This window comes from Stylophora pistillata, chromosome 4, assembly GCF_964205215.1.
Source record: "Stylophora pistillata chromosome 4, jaStyPist1.2, whole genome shotgun sequence".
Lineage (NCBI taxonomy): Eukaryota > Metazoa > Cnidaria > Anthozoa > Scleractinia > Pocilloporidae > Stylophora > Stylophora pistillata.
In genome coordinates, this window is record NC_142522.1 from 39,409,747 (window position 1) to 39,437,555 (window position 27,809).

General features: G+C 39.2%; 1 protein-coding gene across 1 annotated transcript in view; it reads right to left on the reverse strand.

Annotated features, from left to right (window-relative positions):
- Positions 1–27,809, reverse strand: part of LOC111337313 (uncharacterized) — a 35,138-nt gene that overhangs the window by 994 nt on the left and 6,335 nt on the right. Inside the window, exons 8-22 of the mRNA XM_088756880.1 lie at positions 24,947–25,018; positions 24,157–24,231; positions 23,758–23,829; positions 23,363–23,428; positions 21,262–21,333; positions 21,045–21,116; positions 15,465–15,536; positions 14,932–15,003; positions 13,039–13,110; positions 12,516–12,584; positions 12,275–12,346; positions 11,596–11,652; positions 7,644–7,852; positions 2,753–2,872; positions 812–2,326 (exon numbers count right to left, since the gene is read on the reverse strand). Coding sequence (XP_088613006.1) covers positions 812–2,326; positions 2,753–2,872; positions 7,644–7,852; positions 11,596–11,652; positions 12,275–12,346; positions 12,516–12,584; positions 13,039–13,110; positions 14,932–15,003; positions 15,465–15,536; positions 21,045–21,116; positions 21,262–21,333; positions 23,363–23,428; positions 23,758–23,829; positions 24,157–24,231; positions 24,947–25,018 — 2,687 coding nt within the window. The remainder of the gene's footprint in view (positions 1–811; positions 2,327–2,752; positions 2,873–7,643; positions 7,853–11,595; positions 11,653–12,274; positions 12,347–12,515; positions 12,585–13,038; positions 13,111–14,931; positions 15,004–15,464; positions 15,537–21,044; positions 21,117–21,261; positions 21,334–23,362; positions 23,429–23,757; positions 23,830–24,156; positions 24,232–24,946; positions 25,019–27,809) is intronic.

The window sequence follows — 27,809 nt, forward strand, 5'->3', positions numbered from 1 at the left end:
AGTCAAAATACGGAAAATCGGCCGCCATCTTGGCTCACGACCGAGTTTGAAGAGGAATGGTTCTAGCGGGTAATGTGACGTCAGATCGAGAACACAAAAGTCTGCATTTCACACATTTTCACTTGTTTGATAAGGTTGTCGTCGATATTGTCCGAAATATGCTGACTAGGTGCGTTGTATGAGGAATGTATTGAGCGCGATACCCTCTTGCAAATTTCGCACGTTGCTACATCCTCTTGCAACACACTTAGTCGGCATATTTTCGGACAATATCGACTACAACCTTCTCAAACAAGTGAAAATGTGTGAAATGCAGACTTTCGTGTTCTCGATTTGACGTCACATTACCCGCTAGAACCATTCCTCTATAAACTCGGTCGTGAGCCAAGATGGCGGCCGATTTTCCGTATTTTGACTGGGCACAGAAAATTGAAGATTTGAGCAAATAAAAAAATTCTTGCACAGAAATATTCCAAAAAATACGCTTATTTCGTTAAGCAGAAAAAAATTTTTGGGTTTAGGTGCGCTTTAAGCTGTAGAAAGAATTGACCAAACATGACTATCTGTTTTCCGGTTTCAAATGTGTGTACCAGTGTTATAGAGGGGCTATTCTTTTAAGTTCACACTCATCCACAACCTGGATGATATTACTCAACGATTTTATCATAATGCCTTCATTTCGCAGAAAACGAAAACAGATCAACGATTGAGGAAACCACCGCAATCCATGATACCTCGTCTTGATTTACTTGGCCAATTACTAAAATGGACATTGAATAATTGAATATAACAGTGCAGCATAGGCACTTACCAATGGCAAGCAACAGCACAGAGGCGTTAAGGACCACGAACAGGACATTTGCAAAGATTGAGTCGTTCTTGCCCTCTCCTTGACTCTCATCGCAGTTTGTGTAAACTGCACCAAGACAAACGTCAAAGAAAATGATCCACAGGACAAATGTTTGTAAGCGATCTTCAAACTTGTCCTTAATTGGTCGGAATAAGGTGTAGACCACTCCAGAGACGCTGACTGTCAGAACTGTAAGGCTGATTTGGAAGAGGCTGTTAGACCCAAACAGGTGAATCAACGCGATTAGAATTAGCTTGCGATACATCTCTATGACTTCCCAATACCAAAATTTCTCCTTATAGTTTTCAAAGAACACTTTGAGTCCAAAAGAAATGGTCTCGTATTTCTCGGAATTACGATATATGAGAGTGAGAACCAAAACCAGAATTGGAAATCCCACTGGATAAAATGCCGCAATAGAGGCCATGAGAATATACAACCTGTGGCGAGGGGTGTAACACTGGATGGAGTAGTCAGTTCTCAGCAGGAAGATGCAGTCGCTCTTGTCGTCTGAGAAACACGTTTCCACACACGCACCAGGAAGAGGAAGAACCTGAATAATCGATTTGCTCGTAATCGGGTAGGTCATCAACAACAAGAGGAAAATGTTCCGACAGCAAGATTTCTTCAAACTCTTCACTTTATTTGCCTTCTCGCTTTCGTCAAGGTCCTTCTTTTTCATGATGTAGCACTTTTTCAAGAATGAATACGAGAAAAACAAGACAACGAGTGAGACATTCGAGACAATGATCAATAGGAACTTTCCAAACTGATCCAACCGCAGAGAGGAATGAATGCAGCTAAGTGGAGCAAACTGCAAAATGTTCCCTTCCATTACTTTTAGAAACTTCTCCATTGAGATCAAAGTGAATGGCCAGTGGACTTGTGCCAATGCAGAGAAAATGCCAACAATGGTTTGGTAAAAACCAAGCACAATCTTAACGCATGACATGATGACATCTGCAACTGTTCGGTTATTCTTTGTGCGTTTGGTGTCACCCCAGAGAACAAGTAGGAACACAATAACAAAAACACAAATCACCGCGATGGATGAAATTACTGTTACAAATAACCGGGGACATTTCAAGCAAGAGTTAAATCGGAAATAAAAGCCGTTAGAGCAGGTTGCACACAGAGTCCCTTGATATCCTTGAAGGCAACCTGAGTCAATTCCACCTTTGCACGACCTGGCATAGGGACATATGAGTGGCTTTGGGGTTAACGTATTGAACGTGGAATATGACTTGTTGTATTGCGGTCCAAAAGAATAAATATTGTCGACAAAACCTTTGAACAGTTCTTTTTCAGACTGATTTGACCATTTCCAGAAGTAGTTAGGAGCAAGTATTGCTGTATCGTTCTCGCAAACAAAACCGTATGGTGGACATGCTGAGCACGGGCCAAAACGATCCAACCGATAAAATTTGTGAAGGCATCTGCATGCACGATAGTTAGCGGTCTCGTTTGAGAGCGTACCTAAGGAGGAATGATTCCTTTCTTAGAAACTACCTTGCACAAAACCGAATACCAATCCATAACACTAATAAAGCGTTCATAGAAGTGCTTTACCACGAGTTAAATTCCTCTCTACTGTGAATCAACAGAGAAATAAGATCTCAGCAGCGAAGTAAATGAACATAATCTGCCACATAGGACATCTTTAGATTCCGCATTAAATAAACAATTAAGCGAGTACTCTCAGCTCATCTTTCTCTAAGAAGAGTTTCTGATAATCCACATTAGTTGACTGTGTCCAATGGGGATGGAGCAAAATTGAGGACAATGACTGTTAAAGGTTAACTAAATCGGTGTGATAGTCGTTTCGAAAAAACTTAGCATTACTAAAGGCGCATTTTAATGGGAAAAAAGGTGAAGCTCGCCCAAAGCGAACAATGTGGTTACCATATGGACATGACACGCAGTCGGTAGCTTTGGTCCCAGGACTTTTCTGTTCAGCAACAAATGTACCGATACTGCATCTTTTACAATCAACTTGTCCCATTTCATCCTGGTAGAAACCACCTATAAAGATGTCATAGAACAAGGAGACACGGGTGGATTAGGAAAGATTCAGTTGTTAAATCTAGTTTCAGAATAGAATCGTTTTTATAAATGTTATTTTTTGTCTTTCAAACATTTCTGATAAGAGTTGTGCACCCCTAAGAATAGCGTAACACAGTATGTCCAGCACTGTTTAATTACCTAAGCCTTTTCTAAAAACTAACCAAATACATAATAGGAAACGAATGATGATGACTTTATCTGATCTCAATCGTTTAATGCATTGCCTAAGCGCAAAGGAAACCAGAATAATAAAAAATTTAGATGGCAAGTCATGGTCGATCTCGTGCTTCCATTGCTCAGTTTTATCTCAGTGAACTAGTGACAATAGTTGCACTGCAATTCGTCGTATCAGTTTTTCTTGTACTTGCTTAATAGGACACTGCAGATGTAGAAGCCTACTTTCACTCCATCCAACGCATGTCTTAAACAACTGGAGACACCATCGGTGACCGTCTAGCCAGACAAATGAAGAATTAAAATATCTCAACAGATCATGAAAAAAATTAGGAATTGAAAGGAATCATCTGAAATGGATTCATTTTAAAGAAATCAGTGTCGCTCTCTCACTTAATTAATTCAATTAGGGTTTTATGACTTTGAAAAAAGGGTCTGACTGAACTGCATTTGGGTTAAACCAGTTTTGAAAATGTCGCATTGGCAAAGCGTCTTCCTCTTCAGATCTTAAAAAAAGTATGAAGTATACAATGCTTCAAGTTACTCTTTGTTTCTTGCTTTAACTCATAACGTTTGAAAAAGTTGCGAAAGTTACAACGGCTTCTAGTGGCCTGACGGATTGATTATTATAATCTACTTCTAACATTTAAATTGTTAAATGACATGACACCTGTTCACTTACAAGAACGCTTATTCCTCTGGGACCCTTGCGATCCTCTGGTAAATCTTCATTTGTAACACCAAGAGATGATCTTACGATGTAAGGTGAAAGAGCTTTTTCATATAGTGTCCCAGTATTAAGGAATTCTCTTCAGGAAGATGTGAGGAGGTGCAACTCATTGACCCCTTTAGATCTAAGCTTAATACTTTTCTTTTCAAACGAACTTTTACTTGACATATTATAAGTTTTGAAGAGCGTGGCGTAGACCTTTCTTTTAAAAGTATTCTTAATTGATATTCTATAGAAAAATTCACTGCCTGACGAGTGAATTCCACGTTAAATTTCACACGAAAAACCGATATCGCACGAATCGCGAAGCGATGAGTGCGATATCGGTTTTTCAAGTAAAATTTAACGTGGAATTCACTCGTGAGGCAGTGAATTTTTCTTGAATCGCATAACTGAATAAAAATAAGAAAACAATAAATTAAAACAGCAATATTATTGCTTGTTTTTATGCCGTACGCGCGCTCTTAGGAAAGCCATTTTAAAGTCAACTGTCAGAACTGTCATTGTTAAGGGAATGGAAAGCAATGTATTCGCTCACGTTTGAACCGTCGGCAATTTTATTTGTACCTCGTGAAATTTTCTTGAATCGCATAGCTAAAGCCACCAAATCACGATAGGGTCTAAAAGTACTTACGAGTGACCACGAGTGACCACGAGTGACCACGAGTGAGATTAAATCAAAATATCTCAGTTTTGTTACTATGACTTCATTACGGAATCATTTTCGTATAATTTCGTGAAATAATGACTTACTCACGAAAACTGAAGTTATTCACTGTATAAATGCATAGCGGGCGATTTGAAAAACATGAAAAACAGATGCGATAATACATATGATGCATGATCCTCGCAGTAGATAGCGCTATTTAAGCAATAGCGAAAATCAGACCTGGAAAAAATCAGGCCTGTACGGGACTCGAACCACTGACCTCTGCGATACTAGTGCAGCGCTCTACCAATTGAGCTAACAAGCCAACTGGGAGCAGGCCGTTAAGTTGATTCGTAATAAACCCGTGAAAGTGATAAATCAGATACAATGAATATATGAAGTTCATATATTTTGAACTGCGGTATTAGATACGTATGATGCACGATCCTCGCCGTAGTTTATTACGATCCTCGCGGGTTTATTACGAATCAACTTAACGGCCTGCTCCCAGTTGGCTTGTTAGCTCAATTGGTAGAGCGCTGCACTAGTATAGCAGAGGTCAGTGGTTCGAGTCCCGTACAGGCCTGATTTTTTTCAGGTCTGATTTTCGCTATTGCTTAAATAGCGCTATCTACTGCGAGGATCATGCATCATATGTATCTAATACCGCAGTTCAAAAATGTATGCACTTCATATATTTCATTTTATCAGATGCGATAATATTTAAAAACTTGCAGTGTGGACTATACATTACAGATTGCACAGTTACGATAGGTTGAAAACAAAAACGATTTTAAGAATAGTCATAAATATCACATGACCATGTTATTTTGCTCTGTTTTAACAACCCAATGATGTCAATGATCAAAACTTACTTTGGAAAATTCCATTCAACTTTCAAATATACTGCCGACGAGAGGTCTGGACAAGTACTTCATTGGGTTTTGCGTCGTAAACTCACTACTCCTAGCGTCAAAATAATAGTCCGGCTATTTTCTTAGCTGATATATCGCTTGGGTCGTGAACGATAGAACCATAAAGAAGGTGTCTGATAAGATTTGTGGGTGATTTTGATGCGTCCATGCTATTTTACGAGACGAAAAAAGTCCGAAATTGTCAGGAATTTGGGCTTCCAATATCTCATTTGGCCGTGTGGAAGCGTACTGTTACCTAAATGTTGTTGACGTCACGGAAGTAAGTCCAAAAAAGCGAGGTGGGCGCGGAGTCCTGCCTACAATCTTTTAAGAAAAAAATAAATTGAAATGCCATTTCAAAGTGTAGTTTGAGGCTGTTGAAATACCCCTGACTCGAAGAAGAATATTTCACTTCACAATATTCCTTTCGAGGGCGATCGAAGGTCAGAGGCTATAAAAAGGTGAAAGAGGTGGATTCAGCCTGCCTGTGAGCGCAAATTAAAGCCTGCTTAGTAGACACCGACTTCGGTTTCAGGCATGCGTTCAATATCGTAGTTATTTGCCCATAAGCTGAGACCCTAAACTTTTAGCCTTCAGAAAGTGTTGGATTGTTACGAAAAATAAGCCATAAGTGGACACCGACTTCGAATTCACGTTTATGTTCAATACCGTAACTATTTGCCTGTAGGCCGATCCCGTCTTAAAGCCTAGTCCAAACCTTTTGTTAAAAATTGTAAAAAGGTACACGCGAAGTGTCAACTGAGACGAATGGTGAGCTTAAAATATCTGTAAAACGAAAGACAATGAGCTGTTATTCGCCGTATTTGAAGTATCCTGTATCAGATCAAACACTTCTTGAGTGGTTTTCGCCTTTTTGGAGCAGATCAGTGAGGATGAAATGCAATGTTGGGAAGCGAAGCCTCGGCTGATTTGTGTCAGATGGTGTAACTTAGGGGCCGACCATTTAACTTTGAGGGGGGGGGGGGAGTGGTGGGTGATTTTGAAAAAAAATTTCCTGCAAGCGCTTGTTGGAGGAAAAAAAAATTGCATGCAGCCCAAATGTAACAGAAAAAATGTACCAAAAAATCGGAAAAAAATATCCTGCACAGCAGATTACTAGAAAAAAAAATTCTTGATGACCAGAAATCACCCACCCCCCCCCCCTCAAAAGTTAAATGGTCGGCCCCTTAGCCGTGGGAACGACCGTTTGTAATTGGTGATTGGCAGATGTTGTCAAAACAAGTCGAAGCAGTTACTCTAAATTTCGCTTCTCTTCATTCTTTACGAGAATGTCATTAGCTGATAAACTCTTCGGCTAAAGGCGAAAGAATTGTGCAGCGATCCAAAGTGAAACGGGCGAGAGTCCGTGCATTTTTCGCTTTTTTGACAATAATGGCATTCTTTAAAATTTAAGAAGGACTCTGTGCAGCAGTTGCCACAGCAACACGTCCCAACATTCTCAACTTAAATTAGAAGACGATTACAGTTTGTAAATTCCCGCTCGAAAGATCTAAGATGATAGACTGATTACAAAATTAATGTTTTTGGTTATGTCTAGCCATATTAAAAAAAAATTGCAAATTGTTTGCTTGAAAAATTTGTAAGTCTTACACTGGAGAAAAAAGAACGATATTGATGTGAGATTCGAGAACCAGACTTGAGAGGACGACGGTGTCCAGCTGGAACTTGTGATCACTAAAGTCGGCAAAAATTTATATACCATAACACTTTTCCGCAGATTCGAGACCTTTCAAACGACTAGTTAACATTCTGTCCCTTTTCTTGTTTTGTCTCATACATCTTCAATGCTCTCTTGTCCACTACTCGTCCGCTAATGGCGCATTTGAATATGACCCTTCCATATTGTCCTCCCTGTCCTCCATCTCACCGCTTTGAGTTACAATTTGGGCTTCAATCGTCGCGTATCCCAGAATATAATTAAACTCCGCGTCATCAGAGGAGAAACGTTCGTCAGAACAACACGAAATATCGGAAATTATTACACGAAAATATCACCGACACAGCCAGATAAATTATTACTAATTACAAAGCGTTCGTTTGCATGATAAGGACACATGCTTACTACCGTGACGTAACATTTTCTAAGCGGATTATAGAGCTTCATACAAAATTAGGGAAAGGGAAAAATACCGCAATTGTTCCAAAAACGTGTTTTAGAGTCATTATATTTTTTATGTAAAATAGAAATAAAGTAGGCGTTACCGGGACTTTAACAAAGATAAGAGTGTTTATTCTCATCACCTGCAGGACACTGTAGGCAGCAGTTTTCATCAGGATACGTGTAGGTACCAATTGGACAGAGGCTGCAGTCTCTACATCTAATTTCCATATGGTGTTGTTCTGGAGACGCACAGTCATGGCACACAAAACCTGAGCGCATAAAGTCAAATTCGTACCTACTTTGGAAGTTGTCCAAAATGACGTGCAGAGATGTCGAAGGAGCACACTCTCTGAGGATTAGACAAGGACAATAAATCAAAAACTGGGTTGGAAACAACATTGTAATTCTCCTGTGGAGAGATTATTATAACGAGAGATTTGTGGAAAACATTTCATGATAAAAAGAAGCGCGATTAAATCATGCATAACGCTTTGGCGTCCACATGTCGCCATTATCAAATGTAAATTGTGATAGGCCCAACGACGTTATATATAGTGGATGGAGAAGTCCAGTTCGGTTCGTTTGCTTTGTGAAGCAACTTCAAGTCAGTCGGACTAGAGAGATCCACGACGAGAGGAAGACCGCCTCAATTCTACCATAGTTAGTAGACTAACTATGATTCTACCACCCTTTATTTGAGAAAGGGAAGCTCGTGGAATCGTTCGCCAGTAAAATTCTTCCCAAAGAAATTGCAGATTCCGCCTGCAAGAAATGTTCCAGACTAGCCCATCTATATGGCCTCCCCAAGACCCATAAACAACGTCTTGCCATGCGACCCATCTTCTCTGTACCAGATCTGTAGAACTACGCCCTGGCAATTGCAAAGCGGCTAGACGAGAAGTTAAAATCAATATCTAGCAATGAGTACACGATATCCGACATTTTTCAATTCTCCGAGAAAATCCAACATCTACAAATCGGCAAGAATGTTTTAATGGCGTCGTATGGCGCCACAGCAATTTTTTCATAACTTACTTCTAAATGAAAATATTCAGATTTTGGCGAAGAAAGCATTCAATGAGAACTGGTTCAACAACACACACAACATTAACATATGTCAGATACAATGAAATATATGAAGTTCATATATTTTGAACTGCGGTATTAGATACATATGATGCACGATCCTCACAGTAGATAGCGCAATTTAAGCAATAACGAAAATCAGACCTGAAAAAAATCAGGCCTGTACGGGATTCGAACCACTGACCTCTGGAATACTAGTGCAGCGCTCTACCAATTGAGCTAACAAGCCAACTGGCCTGATTTTTTGTACAGGCCTGATTTTTTTCAGGTCTTATTTTCGCTATTGCTTAAATAGCGCTATCTACTGCGAGGATCGTGCATCATATGTATCTAATACCGCAGTTCAAAATATATGAACTTCATATATTTCATTGTATCTGATTTATCACTTTCACGGGTTTATTACGAATCAACTTAACGGCCTGCTCCCAGTTGGCTTGTTAGCTCAATTGGTAGAGCGCTGCACTAGTATCGCAGAGGTCAGTGGTTCGAATCCCGTACAGATCTGATTTTTTTCAGGTCTGATTTTCGCTATTGCTTAAATAGCGCTACCTACTGCGAGGATCGTGCATTATATGTAATTAACATATGTGAAGGCGAACTGATGGGCTGCTTACAATCGTAACCGAAGACCAACTCTTCCAGTTAACGAAGTAATTTGGATATATCAACAAAGTTGAAATGGTAAATTGGTCACCGTAACGATTACAAAAGCTGACGTTTCGAGCGTTAGCCCTTCGTCGGAGCGAATAGAGGAATTGTGGGTTGTGTGTGCTTTTGAAGGCAGAAAATGGAGCTACGTTATTGGTGGGAACATGGCAACGAGAAAAACACGAATAAATTAGTGGAATGAAAAGCGTTCGTTGATCCCTGTGGGATTTAGACTGCCAAACTAACAGTTTCTTTCGAAACTATCAGCCCTTCTTCCAGTTAACGGTGATTTGTACAAGCAAGACGGCGTTGCGATGGGGTTTAACATTAGGACCACTAGTGGCTAATGCCATTATGTGCTCCATTGAGGAGAAACTTACACATGAAAAAAGCTTCCCGATTTCTACAGAAGATACGCCGATGATACCTTCGCTCTTGTACCCGACCTTGCCGCTACTAGTGAGTTCTTTTGATTTCTGAATGATGTGAAAGAAAGACCAATAACCGCTTCAACACCTGTTTCTAAAGAAAAAAGACCAATAAATGCCTTCCGCGCCATTATCAGTGTCATATTGACAATAGATATAAACGATCACCAATAGGAACTATGCTTGATCACGCCAGCCGATTGGCATCCTCGCCAAATCCTTCCTTAAAAAATGTCAGGATCTGAAGACAATGAAGTTTCTAAAACTGAAATATCCTAAGAAACTAATCGTTTTTTTTTTAAGAGATGCCATGCTTTCCTAGACCAGAACTAAAACCAAATTGCACTAATCGACTGCCCCCATACAAATCACCGTGTGTAGACGATTAAGCGACCCTAGAAAGAAAATCGACCGTCTACTACAGTCAGTTTTCACAAGAAGGAAAATCACGGAAGACTTAAAAGTCATAGAAAGAAAGCCCTCACTGTTAAACAAACAATCCGTTGTGTATGAAGTTAAATTTAATGCGCGTGATGCGAATCATATGGCTACACAGACCGTCATCTCCACCTTCGCATCGAGGAGCACAAATATTCCGTCATCGTTAAACATCTTAAACGAAATATTTCGTCCTTATAAGGAAGATCACAATAAAAGACCGAACAATCTTGACGAGCAGTTTACCATATTAAAGAAATGCCGCGGAAAGTTTGAGTGCCTTATTCATGAGATGCTTTTAATATGTAGATAAAAACAGACCGACTCCAAACATTCAAAAAGACTTCACTCCAGCGAAACCGTTCATTTGAGTATGAACATTCTTTTGTTTTTCTCCACCTCATTTTATTCTAATTTAGTTTCACACTTTCCTTTCTTTATACAACGTCACTTAACCTGTAACACTACATTTGATAATGATGACCTGTCGTCGACGAAACGCCATGTTTAAATTGCACTATTCTTTATCATGAAAGATTATAAGCCAGGTAAATCTTAATAGTTTGAAATGACCAAGTGCAATAGTTTTTTTATAATTGTTTACTTAGTCTGTTCTATTCTCGGTCAGCGGTCAGACAGCTTGGCTAAGGAACCAATCTGTCATTTTCGATGCACCTCCGCGCAAGGAAACTATGCTTGATTTCAATATTATTTATGCACGATTGGCCACTATTTGAAGGTAGTTAATCTCAGGTCACGTGGCGAGCTCTTATCTGATGAAAAGGAAGAAGAGGTACAATGACTGATCATTGATAATTGCTAACAGGGTCCTTTCGCACCCCCTCGTTGTGAGAAGACAGACCTGGAAACGAGACGATAATTAACCAGTGAGCGCGCGTTGGATTTGAAGATGGTTTAAGCCCACGAAGTGGCTCTAACCTTTAGAAGTTCGGGTAGTTAAAAAAGCTCAACGAAACTTGTGCTCTATAGAAAGTGATAGGTTTACCATATTTTGGATACATGTCATATGAGCTCAGATGCTATGGCCTGGAAACTGATCAAAAAGCCCTGTGTATGCTTAAGGGAAATACCAATTGCTTCCCTCAAGCCTTGCTCTCGAGGTGTGCAATGATGAATTTTACCATGTGAGCACACATTACCAAAACGATGAAATCAAACTGATACCAGTGTCATGATAATAACATGAAAGTAGCTAAGACTCGTGTGAATCGTGTTGCAAAGGGGCCAGGGAGAAAATTTTGACTGGTCGACGCCAATCTTGCACAAGAGCTATTTTCAGGAATTGCAGTGTATTATGAGTAGACCAAGCAAGGCTTTTTTATGCCAAGGCGGACTCATCATATCTACACATATTAAAATCCTCAAGTCAAATATGCCGCTTAATCGATAGGATAAATGTCTATCATTGGAAAATGATGCAGCTGATTCCATAGCGTGTAGAGAAAAATGAAACTCAGAACCCACTTACATTTGTGACACATATTTCCCACGAGGTAACTGACGAAGATTTGTACACGTTAATGACCTGTAAACAATTTGATATTGAATGAGATGAGTTTAAACTGGTTAGACCTTCAAAGCAACGCGATCGTTGTAAGAATTGTAGGAGTAGTAATATGCCAGGAGGTCTTCGTCACCAAGGCAAACTCGGGTTTCCATAACATCGAGTGACTTGAGGTATTGTTCCTTCGCTCGGATCTGATTGCATTCCATCTCCTGATAACTACCCTCCCCCTCTTAAATAACTGGACAGTGAGAACTAATAGAGGTAAAAAAACCGACTGGAGATACTTTATACCCATAAAGCCAAAACACAACAACCGAAATGATAATTATGAAGATGTCAATGACCACGAGGACGATAATAATGATGATGGTAATATTGATATTAAAAGGTTTGTTTCCGCGTCTAGACTGCTCTCGTCTCTTCGTAAACATCCGTCATTTTGTCCCTTGTTCCTAAGTATGTTTGAAAACACTTTTGGAAATAATATGGTAATTCTTGGAATTCAGCAGTCCGGAGATTCCAGGTAAGCAGGAGAATACATAAAGTATATCTTGGAGGTTTTAGAATCCAGGAGGCTACTACTAGTTTCAATTTCTGGTAAAAAAAAAAGAAAGACGACGTGTGTTGCGGCTTGACTTACACTTTGGTATGGTTTGTCATTTCCTCGAAAATCCCATCCGGCAACGAGCTTAAAGGATTATCAAAGATAGTTCTGAAAATAAAATACCTAATCATCATTCAAGAAATAATTTGCTAGACTTTGCAAAAGCTTCTGATATCATTGATCAGAAATGTTGGGGAGGCGGAAAAAAAAGTTCAGTTCATGTAGTTTATATCCTAAAAAGAGCCTCAAAGGGATTCAATCTATTCAATTTACTCACAACTGCTTCAGTACAAGTCTGTCAAAAGTCGTACTTTCGATAGTCTTGATTGCATTGCTGTGAAGAAACCTGCGGAAAAAAATTACGTTTCGGTGAAACAAATTAAAAAACTTAGGACTAAAAGTAAGGGTAAGAATCGTCAGCACAAATTGCAGGCCATTTTGATAGTTCTTCGTTTATTTTACCCTCGAAAAACAGTGCTGCCCTGCCCAAATTTGCTTAAGGAAAATAAAACTACCAAACTCAAACTCCTTACATTTATTACATCAAAGATTCTACGAAACTAAGGAGACATGCACAAAATACTATTTAATCAAATTGTGTTCAATGTTTAAGAATCAAAAAATTTTTCATTGAGAAAAGAAGAAAAGAAAAAGTAGAACCCTTTTTCTTGTTAACAGAATCCGGAATGTATCTGAAGCAAATCATATTTAATAGGGTAGCTTGTGGTGATGCACTACGATACACGTGATACAACATTTCACGATGTGAGGAAAATCTCACAACCAAAGTTTATATCTACAATGATTTCAGACGAGGAGTTCCATCAAAAGCGTCTTTGGCAATAAATGTAATATTGTTTTTGATCAGAAACCTGGAAAATAACAAGAATAGGACATATAGAATTGATTAGGAATGTGATTAGAAACATGACGTAAAAAATGTGCCATTTATAATGGTTACATTGGTAAATGAACTAACATTTGAATAAGGAAGTTAACGAGTCAAATTTCATTTGTGATCCACGACTACGGTTGCTCTTATAAAAAAACTTATTTAGTGGCATGTGCATGTTAGAAATTTGAATCTTGTTTGATACATTTGTGACGTAGTATTTAAGAAGGTATTATCATTTTGGAGTAAGTCCTGTAAGATCTTAAAACTTTTCAACCATGCATACACACTCACTAACCAATACGAGCCCACGTTCTACTTCTAATACTTGCCAAATCAGATCACATAAACGGCATTACATTGTAAGTACATTCATGGCTATTAGGTATTTCCACAATAACGTACTTTTAAAAATGAAAATGGCTAAGAATTTAAAGAGTTTCTAATCAGTTGGTGATAATAATCAATTATGGGATGAGGTTAAGCATAATATGATGAATTATCAATGCTAGGGTCTGAGCGATCTGCCGAAGCCGAAGGCTGCGGCAGGTAACACAGACACGAGGTTTGATAATTCACAATGCATTGCGAAAGCCAAATTCAATAATTTTTTTTAGCATAAATTTTTTTTAACAATCTGCATTAAAAGAAAATTTGCTCCGAATTTGCAAAAGATTGAGAACACTATTCGGACGAGGGGCTTGGAAACTAGATCGATTTTGAGCTGAACATGATAACCCATTATCTACTTCAGCTACTGGGTTATCCAGTCAACTTCACACGCCACCGTATATTGACAAAAATACTCTCGACCAATCAGAGTCTCCATAGTAGGTCTCATGTACAATGATAACATGTATTTGTATTTCCTTAGTTTTGACCGAGAAGAAATATGAAACATTTTGAAGAGCCTGAATTTAAGCAACAACGGTTAAATTATGTCTCATGAAATGTGTTGATATTATAAGCTTTTCTGTACATGAAAGTTTTATTCAAAAAAAAATTTAAAGAGAGTCTTTCTGTGCGGTATAAGTATTCTTTTGTTTGCTACAGTACAGTTGACTCGACTTATACAGATGGTTTTGTCAAAGTTATTTTCGGGGGAAGGGAATTAAATGAGAGCCTCCACGCAAGCCATTAATTTTTTCATTTTTCTGCGTTTTTCCGTAAATGCAGCATTCTGACTGGCAGGAACTGCACGTAAATTTCCGCGTCGAAGAGAAAAAAAAAACAAAATAGAAAAAAAGAAAGAAAATATATATCTTATTAACTATTTTTGATGTGCGGAATGATGCAAAGTACTTTTCTGAGCTCTAGATTTGAATTTTATCAGGAGCCCATTACCCGGAGCTTCCGTCTCATTTGTGCCCTTTAGTCAACCCTGTCCCGTATCTTTTTATTTTAGAACCGAGATATCTGCGGGGGTTCTTTAATCTTTCCGCGCTTTCCGCCGTTATTGAAATAATTTCGTGCGACCTGCAAATGACACAATAGAGACGACAATTCTCTCATGATTGGCTATTATAAAAATACCCGCGAAAACCGCCGTGGGTGGTGCTTCTAAGAACAGAAAGATACGGGACAGGGTTGGCTCAGAGTGTCAGTATGGAAGGTAGAAGCTCCGGGTAATGGGCTCCTGATTTTGTTTTTTCTGGGGAGCATACCGCCAGACCCCTTAGAGCAAAAGGACCTCAAGCCCTTCCGAGTAAAAGTCGCCAAATACGCCATCGGGAAGTGCATGTGGAAAAAGTCGTGGAAACCTTAACAAACACCTCTTTAGAAAAGCATGTGGAAAACTTACAGCGTGGTCAAACTGGAAAGTCCACTGAATGTGTGTTTATTAATGTGAGTGATGTTGTTGAAGGTTAGCACCCTAAAAACAAGGAAAAAATTTATATTCCTGAGATATCACATATAGCAGGTTATACATAGTTTAAACTTCTGAAAATAAACCTTCAAGAAAACTCTTTATGATGTTTTGTATATTTCATTTTAAGAAGGTATTTTTTATCCCTTGGAAGTCACTTTGCAAACATGGGTATTGTTCGGTTGTTTAGGTTACAATCGGTTGTTCATGATCAGGGAAAAGGATATGATGTCATGAGTAGCCCACCTTAAAAAAAAAATTGCAATTGGGGGCAAGTATAGCAAGGATTGTGGCACAAATTCAGAAAATTGTATCTGGTCCGTATTGGGATTCATGGCAACAGTTGTTAGGGAGGATAAACGTCTTGAGAGGCGGGGATCTCGACCCGATTATTCATTGTTATTTTGGTGTTCATCTGGAACAAGTGAGTTAATCATTTTCCTACCATGGCTTCCCCTTTTACTTACAGAGTGTTTAATTGGTCGAGCCTTTTAAACACGTTATCTGGTAATGACTGCAAGCTGTTGGACGACAAATCACTATGGAAAGATGACAAAAATATAGTTATTGACAAACTAGACGCAAAATGCCCAAAGAAAGACGTTACAGGATCATAACTGATTGAATCCTTTACATAACCTAACATTAGTATGAGTGTGAAGGTGTAGTCTGATCGTCCGGGTGAGTGTAGTCCCGAGAAGGACTGTTGTCGGTGGTAGTGACTGACGTTTCGACAACCTGTGCGGAAGTCATCATCAGAGTCAAGTGAATGATTGTTGTCAGTAGAATGTTCTTAATCCAGTTCGTGTGAAACGATCGGTTGGTTTTGCCGTGATGTTATTGGCTGTAAGACGCAAGTGACGTAAGTCGGTCGTGATTGGTCTGTTTCGATCTGTCGGTAAAATTAGGTCGTTCTTTTTCGGTCGTTTGTGATGTTTATGTCGTGAATGAGTCGTTTGTATGGAGCGGGTAGTTGTTGACATCTGTTTAGGGGAGTCTGTTTTAAGTTAGTAAACCAGCTTTCCAGAGTCAGTCGTTGAAAATAGTCAGTGCTGTAGGTTAGGCATTGCGCAGAGTCCCAGTCAATGTTGTGGTTGGATATATAAACAAAGTTGAAATGGTAAATTGGCCACCGTAATGATTACAAAAGCTGACGTTTCGAGCGTTAGCCCTTCGTCGGAGCGAATAGAGGAATTGTGGGTTGTGTGTGCTTTTAAAGGTAGAAAATGGAGCTACGTTATTGGTGGGAGCATGGCAACGACAAAAACATGAATAAATTAGTGGAATGAAAAGCGCTCGTTGATCCCTGTGGGATTTAGACTGCCGGTTTGAAAGATGAGCTTTTGTTCAAGATTTTTACGACTTTCCGTCCCACCTATGTGCAAGGAAAGACCGCAGATTGCCATATGTTGCTTAGAATGATTAGGTTGTGGTTGGTAAGTCGATGGTGTTCAGCAATGTGATTGCTGACATCACCTTTCCTCGTCGCCCGTCATTGTTCAGTCAGTCTTGTTGTGAGGTTTCTGCCAGTCTCACCGATGTAGGAGGCTTGGCAGTCGGAACAATTGATCTTATAAATCGTTCCCTGTCTGTTCCTCGGTTCGTCCTTGTCTTTAACGTTGGTTAGTAACTGACGTAGTGTTGTGATGGGTTTGTGAGCGACGCGGATATTGAAGGGTAGTAAGATGCGCGAGATGTTTTCAGACATGCCTTTTATGGACGGTATGGTTGCTGTAGTCGTAGGGTTGCGGTGTCGTTTGTTTCGGTAGTGGTAGTGGGTCGGTGAGTGTTTCGTCCGATGAAGTCGTTGTTGTAGTTGTTCTTCGTAAAAACACGATGAAGGTATTTGTTCTCGTCGGATAAGCTGTCTGTCGAGTCGCATTCTAGTTGTGCGCGTCGTATTAGAGTTCTGATAGTGGTGGCTTTGTATGATGTAGGGTTGTAGGATGACTCGTCTAGTAATCTGTCGGTGTGTGTCGGTTTCCTGTAAACTGTCGTCCGTAATGAGTTGTCGTTGTGGCTTACCAGGCAGTCTAGAAAAGGAAGTTTGCCATTTTCTTCGACTTCTCTGGTAAACTGTATGTCAGTGTTTTGTTCATTAAGGTGGTGGTGGAATGCGTCAATTTCGTCGTGTCGAACGGCGATGAAGGTGTCGTCAACGTAACGTAACCAAAGCGGTATCGTTTGTCGGCAAGTCGAAAGGGCGCGTTCCTCGATGTTCTGCATCACAATTTCTGCTATAACAACAGAAACTGGAGACCCTATGGCAGTGCCGTGTAACTTTTTGTAGTGTTTACCGTTGTACTGAAAGTAAGTAGACGTTAGGCAAATGTTTAGCAAGTCCATAATGTCGTCTGTCGGTAGCGGTAGTGAGTCGGTAGATTGTCGGATTGCAGTTTCAGTACATTGTAATGCCAATCGAAGTGGAACACTTGTGAACAGTGATTTTACATCAAATGACACTAATTTGTAGTCGTCAGGTATCTGAACAGTCTTGGTAGCGTTAATGAAGTCTGTCAGTGGGTTGTAGTTTATATCTGGATTTGTCGGTTAGCAGTTGTAGTATTGTCGTCAGGTACTTGGATAGTTGGTATGTGGGAGAGCCACAGAAAGAAACAATAGGTCGCATCGGGAAACTCAGGTTTGTGTAGTTTCGGCAAACCGTTGAGTTTCGGTGGCTGTGGTACCGAGCACCTCAGTCGAGAGTACCGTTGGGTGTCAAAGGCGTTCGTTTTCTTGAGTGTCAGTAGTTTACTGTTGAGTTTACGTTGAATTGCAGGAGTTGGGTCACGTTTGAGTTCTTCGTAGGTTCGTTTGTCGTTAACTAGTGCGTCCATTTTGTCGTGATAGTCAGTTTTTTCCATAACAACAGTAACTCGTCCTTTGTCGGCTGGTAGGATGACAATGTTCTCGTCGTTTCTCAGTCGTTTCAGTGCGCGTTGTTCGTCTTTAGTCAAGTTGCTGTCATGTAGTGACGTTGATTGTATAGTGGATGCCTCCACTATACAATCAACGTCACTACATGACAGCAACTTGACTAAAGATGAACAAAGCGCACTGAAACGACTGAGAAACGACGAGAACATAGTCATCCTACCAGCCGACAAAGGACGAGCTACTGTTGTTATGGACAAAACTGACTATCACGACAAAATGGACGCACTAGTTAACGACAAACGAACCTACGAAGAACTCAAACGTGACCCAACTCCTGTACTTCAACGTAAACTCAACAGTAAACTACTGACACTCAAGAAAACGAACGCCTTTGACACCCAAGGGTACTATCGACTGAGGTGCTCGGTACCACAGCCACCGAAACTCAACGGTTTGCCGAAACTACACAAACCTGAGTTTCCCGATACGACCTATTGTTTCTTTCTGTGGCTCTCCCACATACCAACTATCCAAGTACCTGACGACAATACTACAACCGCTAACCGACAAATCCAGACATAAACTACAACCCACTGAAGACTTCATTAACGCTACCAAGACTGTTCAGATACCTGACGACTACAAACTAGTGTCATTTGATGTAAAATCACTGTTCACAGGTGTTCCACCTCCATTAGCATTACAATGCACTGAGACTGCAATCCGACAATCTACCGACTCACTACCGCTACCGACAGACGACATTATGGACTTGCTAAACATTTGTCTAACGTCTACTTACTTTCAGTACAACGGTAAACACTACAAACAGTTACACGGCACTGTCATGGGGTCTCCAGTTTCTGTTGTTATAGTAGAAATTGTGATGCAGAACATCGAGGAACGCGCCCTTTCGACTTGCCGACAAACGATACCGCTTTGGTTACGTTACGTTGACGACACCTTCATCGCCGTTCGACACGACGAAATTGACGCATTCCACCACCACCTTAATGAACAAAACACTGACATACAGTTTACCAGAGAAGTCGAAGAAAATGGCAAACTTCCTTTTCTAGACTGCCTGGTAAGCCACAACGACAACTCATTACGGACGACAGTTTACAGGAAACCGACACACACCGACAGATTACTAGACGAGTCATCCTACAACCCTACATCACACAAAGCCACAACTATCAGAACTCTAACACGACGCGCACAACTAGAATGCGACTCGACAGACAGCTTATCCGACGAGAACAAATACCTTCACCGCGTTTTTACGAAGAACAACTGCAACAACGACTTCATCCGACGAAACACTCACCGACCCACTACCGAAACAAACGACACCGCAACCATACCGTACATAAAAGGCATGTCTGAAAACATCTCGCTCATCTTACTACTCTTCAATATCCGCGTCGCTCACAAACCCATCACCACACTACGTCAGTTACTAACCAACGTTAAAGACAAAGACGAACCGAGGACCAGACAGGGAACGATTTATAAGATCAATTGTTCCGACTGCCAAGCCTCCTACATCGGTGAGGCTGGCAGAAACCTCACAACAAGACTGACTGAACAATGACGGGTGACGAGGAAAGGTGATGTCAGCAATCACATTGCTGAACACGATCGACTTACCAAACACAACATTGACTGGGACTCTGCGCAATGCCTAACCTACAGCACTGACTATTTTCAACGACTGACTCTGGAAAGCTGGTTTACTAACTTAGAACAGACTCCCCTAAACAGATGTCAACAACTACCCGCTCCATACAAACGACTCATTCACGGCATAAACATCACAAACGACCGAAAAAGAACGACCTAATTTTACCGACAGATCGAAACAGACCAATCACGACCTACTTACGTCACTTGAGTCTTACAGCCAATAACATCACGGCAAAACCAGCCGATCATTTCACACGAACTGGAATAAGATCATTCTACTGACAACAATCATTCACTTGACTCTGATGATGACTCCCGCACAGGTTGTCGAAACGTCAGTCACTACCACCGACAACAGTCCTTCTTAGGACTACACTCACCCGGACGATCAGACTACACCTTCACATGTTACCCCCGGGTTCAAACCATTTACTGCATCAGTATGAGTTTTGACAATCTCCTTTTAGTAAGTGATGATTTCCCTTATTCTCATTACCTTAATGTCAGTACTCTGGGGTGACGTCATTGGAAGAAATTAAGTGCTGATCACTATTAGGGGTTAATGGTTTAAAAGAAGAATCATCCTCAGTGAAAGATCAAATCCTTATTATCTGTACTTTTTACAGGATATTTTCCCTTATATCTTGGCTTACGCAGTAAAAAGAGTAGGTCAAAGAAAAAAGGATGGAAAATTTCGTTTACTTGTCTGTTTTGCGTAACGGAGGAAATCACAATATATTAAATATGGATACATGTAAGTGCTACTTCTATTTTATCTAATAGTAAACATGAAAGAAAAATAGGCGCTCCTGATTGGCTTAAAACGAGTGCATTTCTCGTGTAACACGATTGCAAAGTTGTGACACGAGTGCAAATTACAAGTAGTGCGCGTGGTGTCAAAATCTCGTGTCTTGACTTTCTGTGATGTTTTTTTTCTTCATATAAATCATAAATAAGTAATACCGTGATTATTCGTGCAAAGACCACAAATTGAACTCGTTTTATGGGTTCGTTCAATTTATGGCTTTCTCTCTCTGCCCAAAACAAAATCCAAAAATGCTGCTCTTGCCTACCACAAACAATTAAGGAGGAACAAAAAACGATGAAATGACGGTAACAGTAAAAACGTATAAAAACTTACCACGCAGCAAGTCAAAAACAGCTTCTCACTCCGACTAATCGAGGCGAATGATAAGCACATGGCTTGCGAGTTCATGTGACTTGTCAAAAACCTTAGAGGGGGTCAAGCATAATGGCCATTGACCCCTCAGCCAAATCCAGTCCCCCCTTGATTGTCAAATAAACCCGGGTCAAAGAGAGAAGGCATAAAAATTCTATTTGCGAGCAAATATTTTGTTTTTTTGTATTTAAAAAACTTGCTCGTTCTCATTACTACCAAATTACACTCGAAATCATGTGACTACCTACAATAAGACTATCAAAAGACTGTCGCGAAATAACAGGTCTATCATATTACTTACAGGCCTTCCACTACGGAAGTATTCTGAAATATGTTTATTGGAAGGAGATCGATCTTGTTGTTACCCAACCGTCTACAAGATATAAACAATATTTTCACACGTATGTTGAGTTGGAGCAAACTTAAATCTAGTCCAAAACATGCAGCAGAAAGGAAGCTGGTTTCCTGATAAACACCCTAAAATGAAACATTCAGTTCAATAGCAGTCAAATACTTACAGTTCAAATACTCGTCCAATCCCAGATGTCGCAATCCTTGACAAATCTCTGATCTTATTGCTTTGTAAGCGTCTGAGACAAGTATACGCAAATGGATTTCAAATTTTTGATGCCGATATAACTTTTTTCAACAATATGATGAAAATCACCCTTATAGTGACCACACCCACGCACTGCTTGTAATGTTTAGGAAGTTCAACTGTTTAGGTAAGTCTATTTTCCTAGTATCATCATAGTTTAAATTGTCACATGGGAGATAGATAGATAAATAGATGAATAGATCGAACGATAGATTAGCAGAAAGAAATTGTATCAGTATTTACTGAAAGACTGATATACTGGAACTGATAAAACTTATGATGTGTTCACGATGTGCAAAATGACTGCAGATTTCAAGATTTTGAAATCGTGACAGGTATGAATATCCTTGAACGGACGAATGTTTTGCGAAACATTTAAAAGTGAACTCTTTCACTGATACTGAATTCGACTAAGAGGACTTTAGAGGTAAATTACAGTAAAGAGGCTTTTGGTGAATAAAAGAAGAAATTACATGAGCCAATAGGTTAAGCCCATCTAGATTGTGCCAGCATAGTGTTTTGTTTTTTGTTTGTTTGTTTTTTTTTTAATAATGAAGTAACATTGCTATCATAATCATTATTTTTCATAAAGGGAACATTTCTAGAGTCATGACCTTTTCGGTTTGTTCGGTTAACGAGCCCAATTTTAAGCATAGTTTGCTACTTTTACCAGCACAATCTAAAAGGGCATACAGTATGCAATGGAACACATTTTCTTTTTGCTCAGGCGACTATCAGCAATTATTAAAAACTGGATCATTGGATAATGCAATTCAAGACTTTTCATTGGCTTAGCCATTATGGTATATGAGCCAATATACCATAAACTACGATATGGTAAGCATATGCATAAGCTTAGAATTGAAAGGGAGCTAAAAATTTAATAAAATTTAATAATTTAATGTAGGGTTTTCAATAAAACAATTATTCCACTCGCGTTTGTTGGATATGAGATGATTATAGCCAACTCGGCGCTACGCGCCTCGTTGGCTATCTATCATCTCATATCCAACGCGCGCTCGTGGAATAATTGTTAATTATAGTTCACCACTAAATTTTCTCCGGCTCTTATTGGTTTAAATCGATCACGTGACGCGATAGTGTTCATCCGTGGAGAGACATTATAAGCCCATAGTGCCCGCCAGCGGAAAATACCCGGATGGATAGTGCCCGTCCGCGGAAAATACCTGGATTGATAGTACTCATCCATGAAAAGTTGAGAATAGTTTGACGGCCGCGAAGTTAGGCAGATCGAAAAAACAGTGACTTTTCAATTCTGACAGGTATAACGTATTATTTAGCCAATGCACGGTTGCGAATTATTGACATTTGTGACAAGCTGTAGGCGCGGAAGAAAATTTAGTGGTGAACAATAAAAGCAATAGAGTGTTTATGTCTCGGAACTATCGGTCTGATAGTTACCCATTGGAAATTTGATGTTCTTAAAACAAATAATTGCCCTCGAAGCTTCGCTTCTCGGGCAAATATTTGTTTTAAGAACATCAAATTTCCGCGGTGCAACTATCAGCCGATAGTTCCTCGACAGAAACACTCTATTGTTTAAATATGTGGCATCAGGAACTATTTCCACCTGCTATAAAGTAAGCGGTTGCATCAGATGCACTAGCCATATCACTTTCTGACCCTGGTGAATTATCAGACCTTCTCACGAGATTTTTTTTTTTAGTTTGTGAACATTAGTAAGGTTAAATTCGAATTATTTGTGAGAAGAAAACATATTTTAGGAATGAGATTTTTGTTTTTTTGTTGGAGTTGAAATAGGCAGTTGCATTTATGTAAAGGAGATCTCTGCATTCTTTTCTCTTCAATGTGTTTAAAAGTCGCCTTTCATTGAAGCGTCTTGTGTTTGATTGTGAAGACGAGTTCATCTGGAGCTAATTATCTCTAACACGTTCACCTCGCTCGCACGTGAAAGGTATCCTAAACACTTCAACAAGATTTATGTCAAAGTGTGTTAATTAAATAACTGCTATTTATAAAAAGATATAACAGCTACTTACAAGGTAATCATAGAGTCAGGACCTGTCAAATCTGGTACAGATGTCAGCTTGTTGTAGTCTAAGTAGCTATAAGATCCAGGCCAACGGAAAAATGGGTAAACAATTGTAATTAGCTCTGATCAATACAGAAAGGTTCTCTTCTTTCTCTTTGGCTCCTTAGTAGTTTTGTCGTTGTCGATTTCTTTTCAATTTTTTCCTTCGTAACTTGTAATCAATAAAGGGTATTAGCAGTCGCAATTGCAAACGTGTAATCTGGCGTGTTGCAACGAGTGACGGTTTGTTAACGAAATAATTCAAAATATTACTTTATTCGCATCAAATTAAAAAGTGCTTCTTACCGAATCACCTGCCATTTTACCTGTTTTATGCAACTGAAGCATGTTTAAATCACTTACCACTTTTTGACATTTTTTAATTGTTTCAAAAAGCCATCACCTATTGTCTCTAGCTTGTTTTTTTGAAGGCGCCTATAGGCAAGTGTAAAGAGAATAGAAGCTATCTAGTCCAAGTGCAAAACGTATCTGAGAAGGGTGGGCGGGGGGGAAGCATATCTATTCCGTTTTGTATGTTTACGTAAAATGAACATCTATAAACCTCACCGTCAAGGTGGATCCAACATTTCAAAAAAAAGACAAAAAATTACTCAAACTATAGGAGGCAATGTCCATTGTTTGGACCCTAATAACAATAGAGATTACCATTATCCACAAAAATATGAGTAAGGTCTCTTAAGTTATTCCTTTCAAAGTCACATGACGAGGCAGAGAAAAGTAATGCACAGCCAACATACTTACAAAGTTTTTAGCTGATCCGTTAGTCCTTCCATTGTACCCTGGTGTATATGAGTTAAGTTATTGAAGGAAAGGTCACTGAAAACGGACAAATTTAAAAGAATCATGTGATGTCGCTTATTCAAGGTTGATCTCAACCCAAATAAACCTTTTTCTTATGGTGCGATGAGAGGGATGGGACAAGTGAAGTGTTTGCACCAAAAAACCCAGTATCAGATCTCTCCCCTTCGTTGAGCTCAGACTGAGTTGAGAATCCAAAGAGTAACATTAAAAAAAAATTTCCTTCAGATTTCCTAAAAATTTCGACGACGGACTCCTTCATTTGAATCTTGCTTAGCTTACTCCTCATTTTAGTTCTTCTCTTCGAGATCTATGTAAACAGCTGGCAGTTACTCCAAAAACAAATTAAGGATCCTTAACGCTAATAAGAATATAAGAATTTCTGTGTTTAGAAAACCAGCCCACGTGCGATTGTCGCCTGCGACTTCAAAGTTATCTAAAAAAAACGGTGGCGTGCATAGTCAAATTCCTGGCGCATTCATAGCATGCGCTTTTGATTATTACATGTTAAAGAGCGCACTATAGATTAATAAAATATTATTATTAATTATTAGCTAATTTATGAACGGTTAGTGTTCTCAAAACAAAGCTATTGGTAAATTTTTGTATTAATTTTTTTTATTTACAGAGGGAAATTTCTTTTTATTAGGTTTTCAGACGCAACTTCGACAAGACATGCCAGGTGTTATGCTTAAACGTCTTAAAAAATGAAAAAAAGCCAAACAGTACTCACAGGAATTGTAGGTGTCGCATCGCTCGAAAAGTTCCATTGTCGATATTTTCCAAGTTGCAACTTTTCATGGAACTATAGAAGTTATATGAAAAAGTCAGCGTTTTAGGAAAGATTAAGGAAGACTTATTGACATATTTTACAAGGTTTTTCAGCTGATCGAGGAATTTACGCTAAAATAAATATTGCAAGAGTCTTCCTTTTTCACTTACTTTGAAAATGTTTCAGAAATAAGAAATGAAGGTGTTTTAACTAAGGAACGGTACTTTTTGTCTTGGGTAGTATATGAAAGGAGTACCCATAATAAGACTAGTAAGGCGAAAATTCCTTTGTAATTTTTCAATACGCTTATCTGTCGGGCCAAAACTAACTGTTCCTGATTAGTTGACTTAACAGCCAAGCTAGTTGTCTCGGAGGTGGCAGCGGCTAATACCAAAAAAAATGCATAGAGTTTTTAGGGAAAACGATTTTTTTTATTATAACCTATATGACAACAATGGGTATGTGGTTATGTAATAATAAATGATGAAATAAATAAAGCAATAATGATATATTATCTTAACCTCTTAACCTATTACTAAATATTTAGCCTATTAGTTAATATTTTAGGAGAGGGTTGGGTTGGAACTTTATTTTAATTTTACCGTCTGTGGTTGAATTAGAATTAAAGTCTCATCTACATTTTTACGATCTCTTGTTTAATGAAAATTGTTTATTTTTATGGCAACATTTACACTTCTCCATTTCTGTTAATAAAACTGTCAATGTTTACAGTCCTGGATCCAACAATGACTTCAATTTCCTTTTCATCTTCCAGTGAGTTGTTTAGGAAAGTTTAGGGTCAATTCATTTTTTTATGAATCAAATCCAATGCGAAACAAATCGTAGCACTTAGAGGTATCCACTTTAAATTTTTCGCGGAACAAAGTAAGATCTACCGAATGTACTCGACGCGACTTTATTGATGGGGTGTCGACTTCACCCTCCTCCTTTCGCTCGGTAAATAAATTTTTTTTTACCACTTTCGGCAAGAATCCTGCCATCCGAACATTTTCTTACCTGCTTTCAATAAGTAAACTTTCCATTTTTGTTTCCCAAACAACCACTTCCGCTGGAAACAATAGAGGTGCCGGCAATTTTGAAACGCTCATGGCGGCCATGTTTGTTTACAACTCGCCCGCGGATCTGATCGCGCGCGCCATCGCTTGTTTCTCTCGCGAGTAATTAGCTTGCGTGTATCTTGGAATCCATTCTCTGCGCGGTCATAAACCCTTTTGAGCCTCCTGAAGGATTTGTACAAGCAGTACCGGAGCAAAAACAATAGGACAGAAGTCCCCTATTAGGGTTAAATATTAATCTTAAACTTGTGAGAAAGATTGTTGATATTTCCCTTGATAAACTGTAAATTATCATATTAAAAACAAAACCTCATTAAAATTAACTTTCAACGCACTTTTAAACACGCCTACTACAAAACTAGCATACAACCGTATGATAGAGCTAGACGCGAGTGGCGAGCAACCCTTGTACAGACCGAGAGAATGGAAGCGGATAGAACGAGATCAGAATAGAAGAGAAAAGCGGGAATCCTGGTACAAAAAGGGAGGGTTTGACACGGTGATATTCGTGCCAGCAACTCCAGCCTAGGAGCTGAAAAATCAGTACATGGAAGAGGTTAAGGGAGCAGGATTCAAGGTCACAGTGGTCGAGCAGTCTCGTGTAACTCTAAAGCGGATTTTGCAGAGGTCTGACCCGTTCAGAGAAAGTCGATATAACAACATCAACTGTCTGGTCTGCAGCACCGGCGGAAAAGGCCCTTGCCGGAGTACCTGTGTCACTTATGAGCTAGTGTGTCAACTTTGCCGCAGTAGATACATCGGGGAGACGTCACGAAGTGCATACACCCGTGGGAAGGAACATCTGCGAGCTTTGGAACATAGAGAGCAAAGTTCAGTAATGTGGAGGCATTCATATGAGAAACATGACGGTAACGTTCCAGGGTTCACAATGAATGTCACGGGAGTGTTTCAGGGTGACGCTATGCTGAGACAGATCTCAGAGTCAGTCCAGATCAATAAGGTTCAACAAGATCAACTGATAAACACGAAGAGCGAGTGGAATTATTTCAGGATCCCGAGGGCTGTTGTCACACAATCGTGAAATGAGGCTACGAACATTTCATCATGTGACTATTGCACATTGAAACTGAGTTCTAGTCTGTTGTAGTTAAGTTATTTAATTGTCTATCTATTGTTATCATTGTTATTTGTGTTGTTGGTGTAATTATTGTGGAATATTGATTTTATTGTTATTGGTGTTTTTTTGTTTTTGTTTTTTTTTTTTTGGTTTGGAAGTTTTTAAGTTTGTTTTTTTTGTTTGTCTACTTCAGTGTTGTTGTTTTATCAGTTTTACTTTAGCGTCGTTGTTGTGCAACTAGATACCAGGTTATTGCTCGTGCAACGTTATATGACTTGGTCTGAGATTTGAAATTTCTAACGAAACAACGGAACGAAACGAAACATCGCATACAACTGAAGAGGTCTGTGGACGAAACTAGTTTTGTAGTAGGCGTGTTTTAAAGTGCGTTGAAAGTTAATTTTAATGAGGTTTTGTTTTCAATATGATAATGAACGATACTTTCTTAGCTTCGACAATCAAAATTTCGTAAAAACTGTAAGTACAACTACGAAAATGCAAACTCGCGTTTGTTAAGAAAGGATTGCAAAATTTGTTTTGTTTTCCATTTAAAACGGAATAATGAAAGTTCACGGTTATGACAGTGGCAAAGAGAAAAAAAGAAAAATTAAGCTAATGCTTGTTCATACCTCTAATACCTCGAAAATTATAGAAATTCGCGAAATCTGTG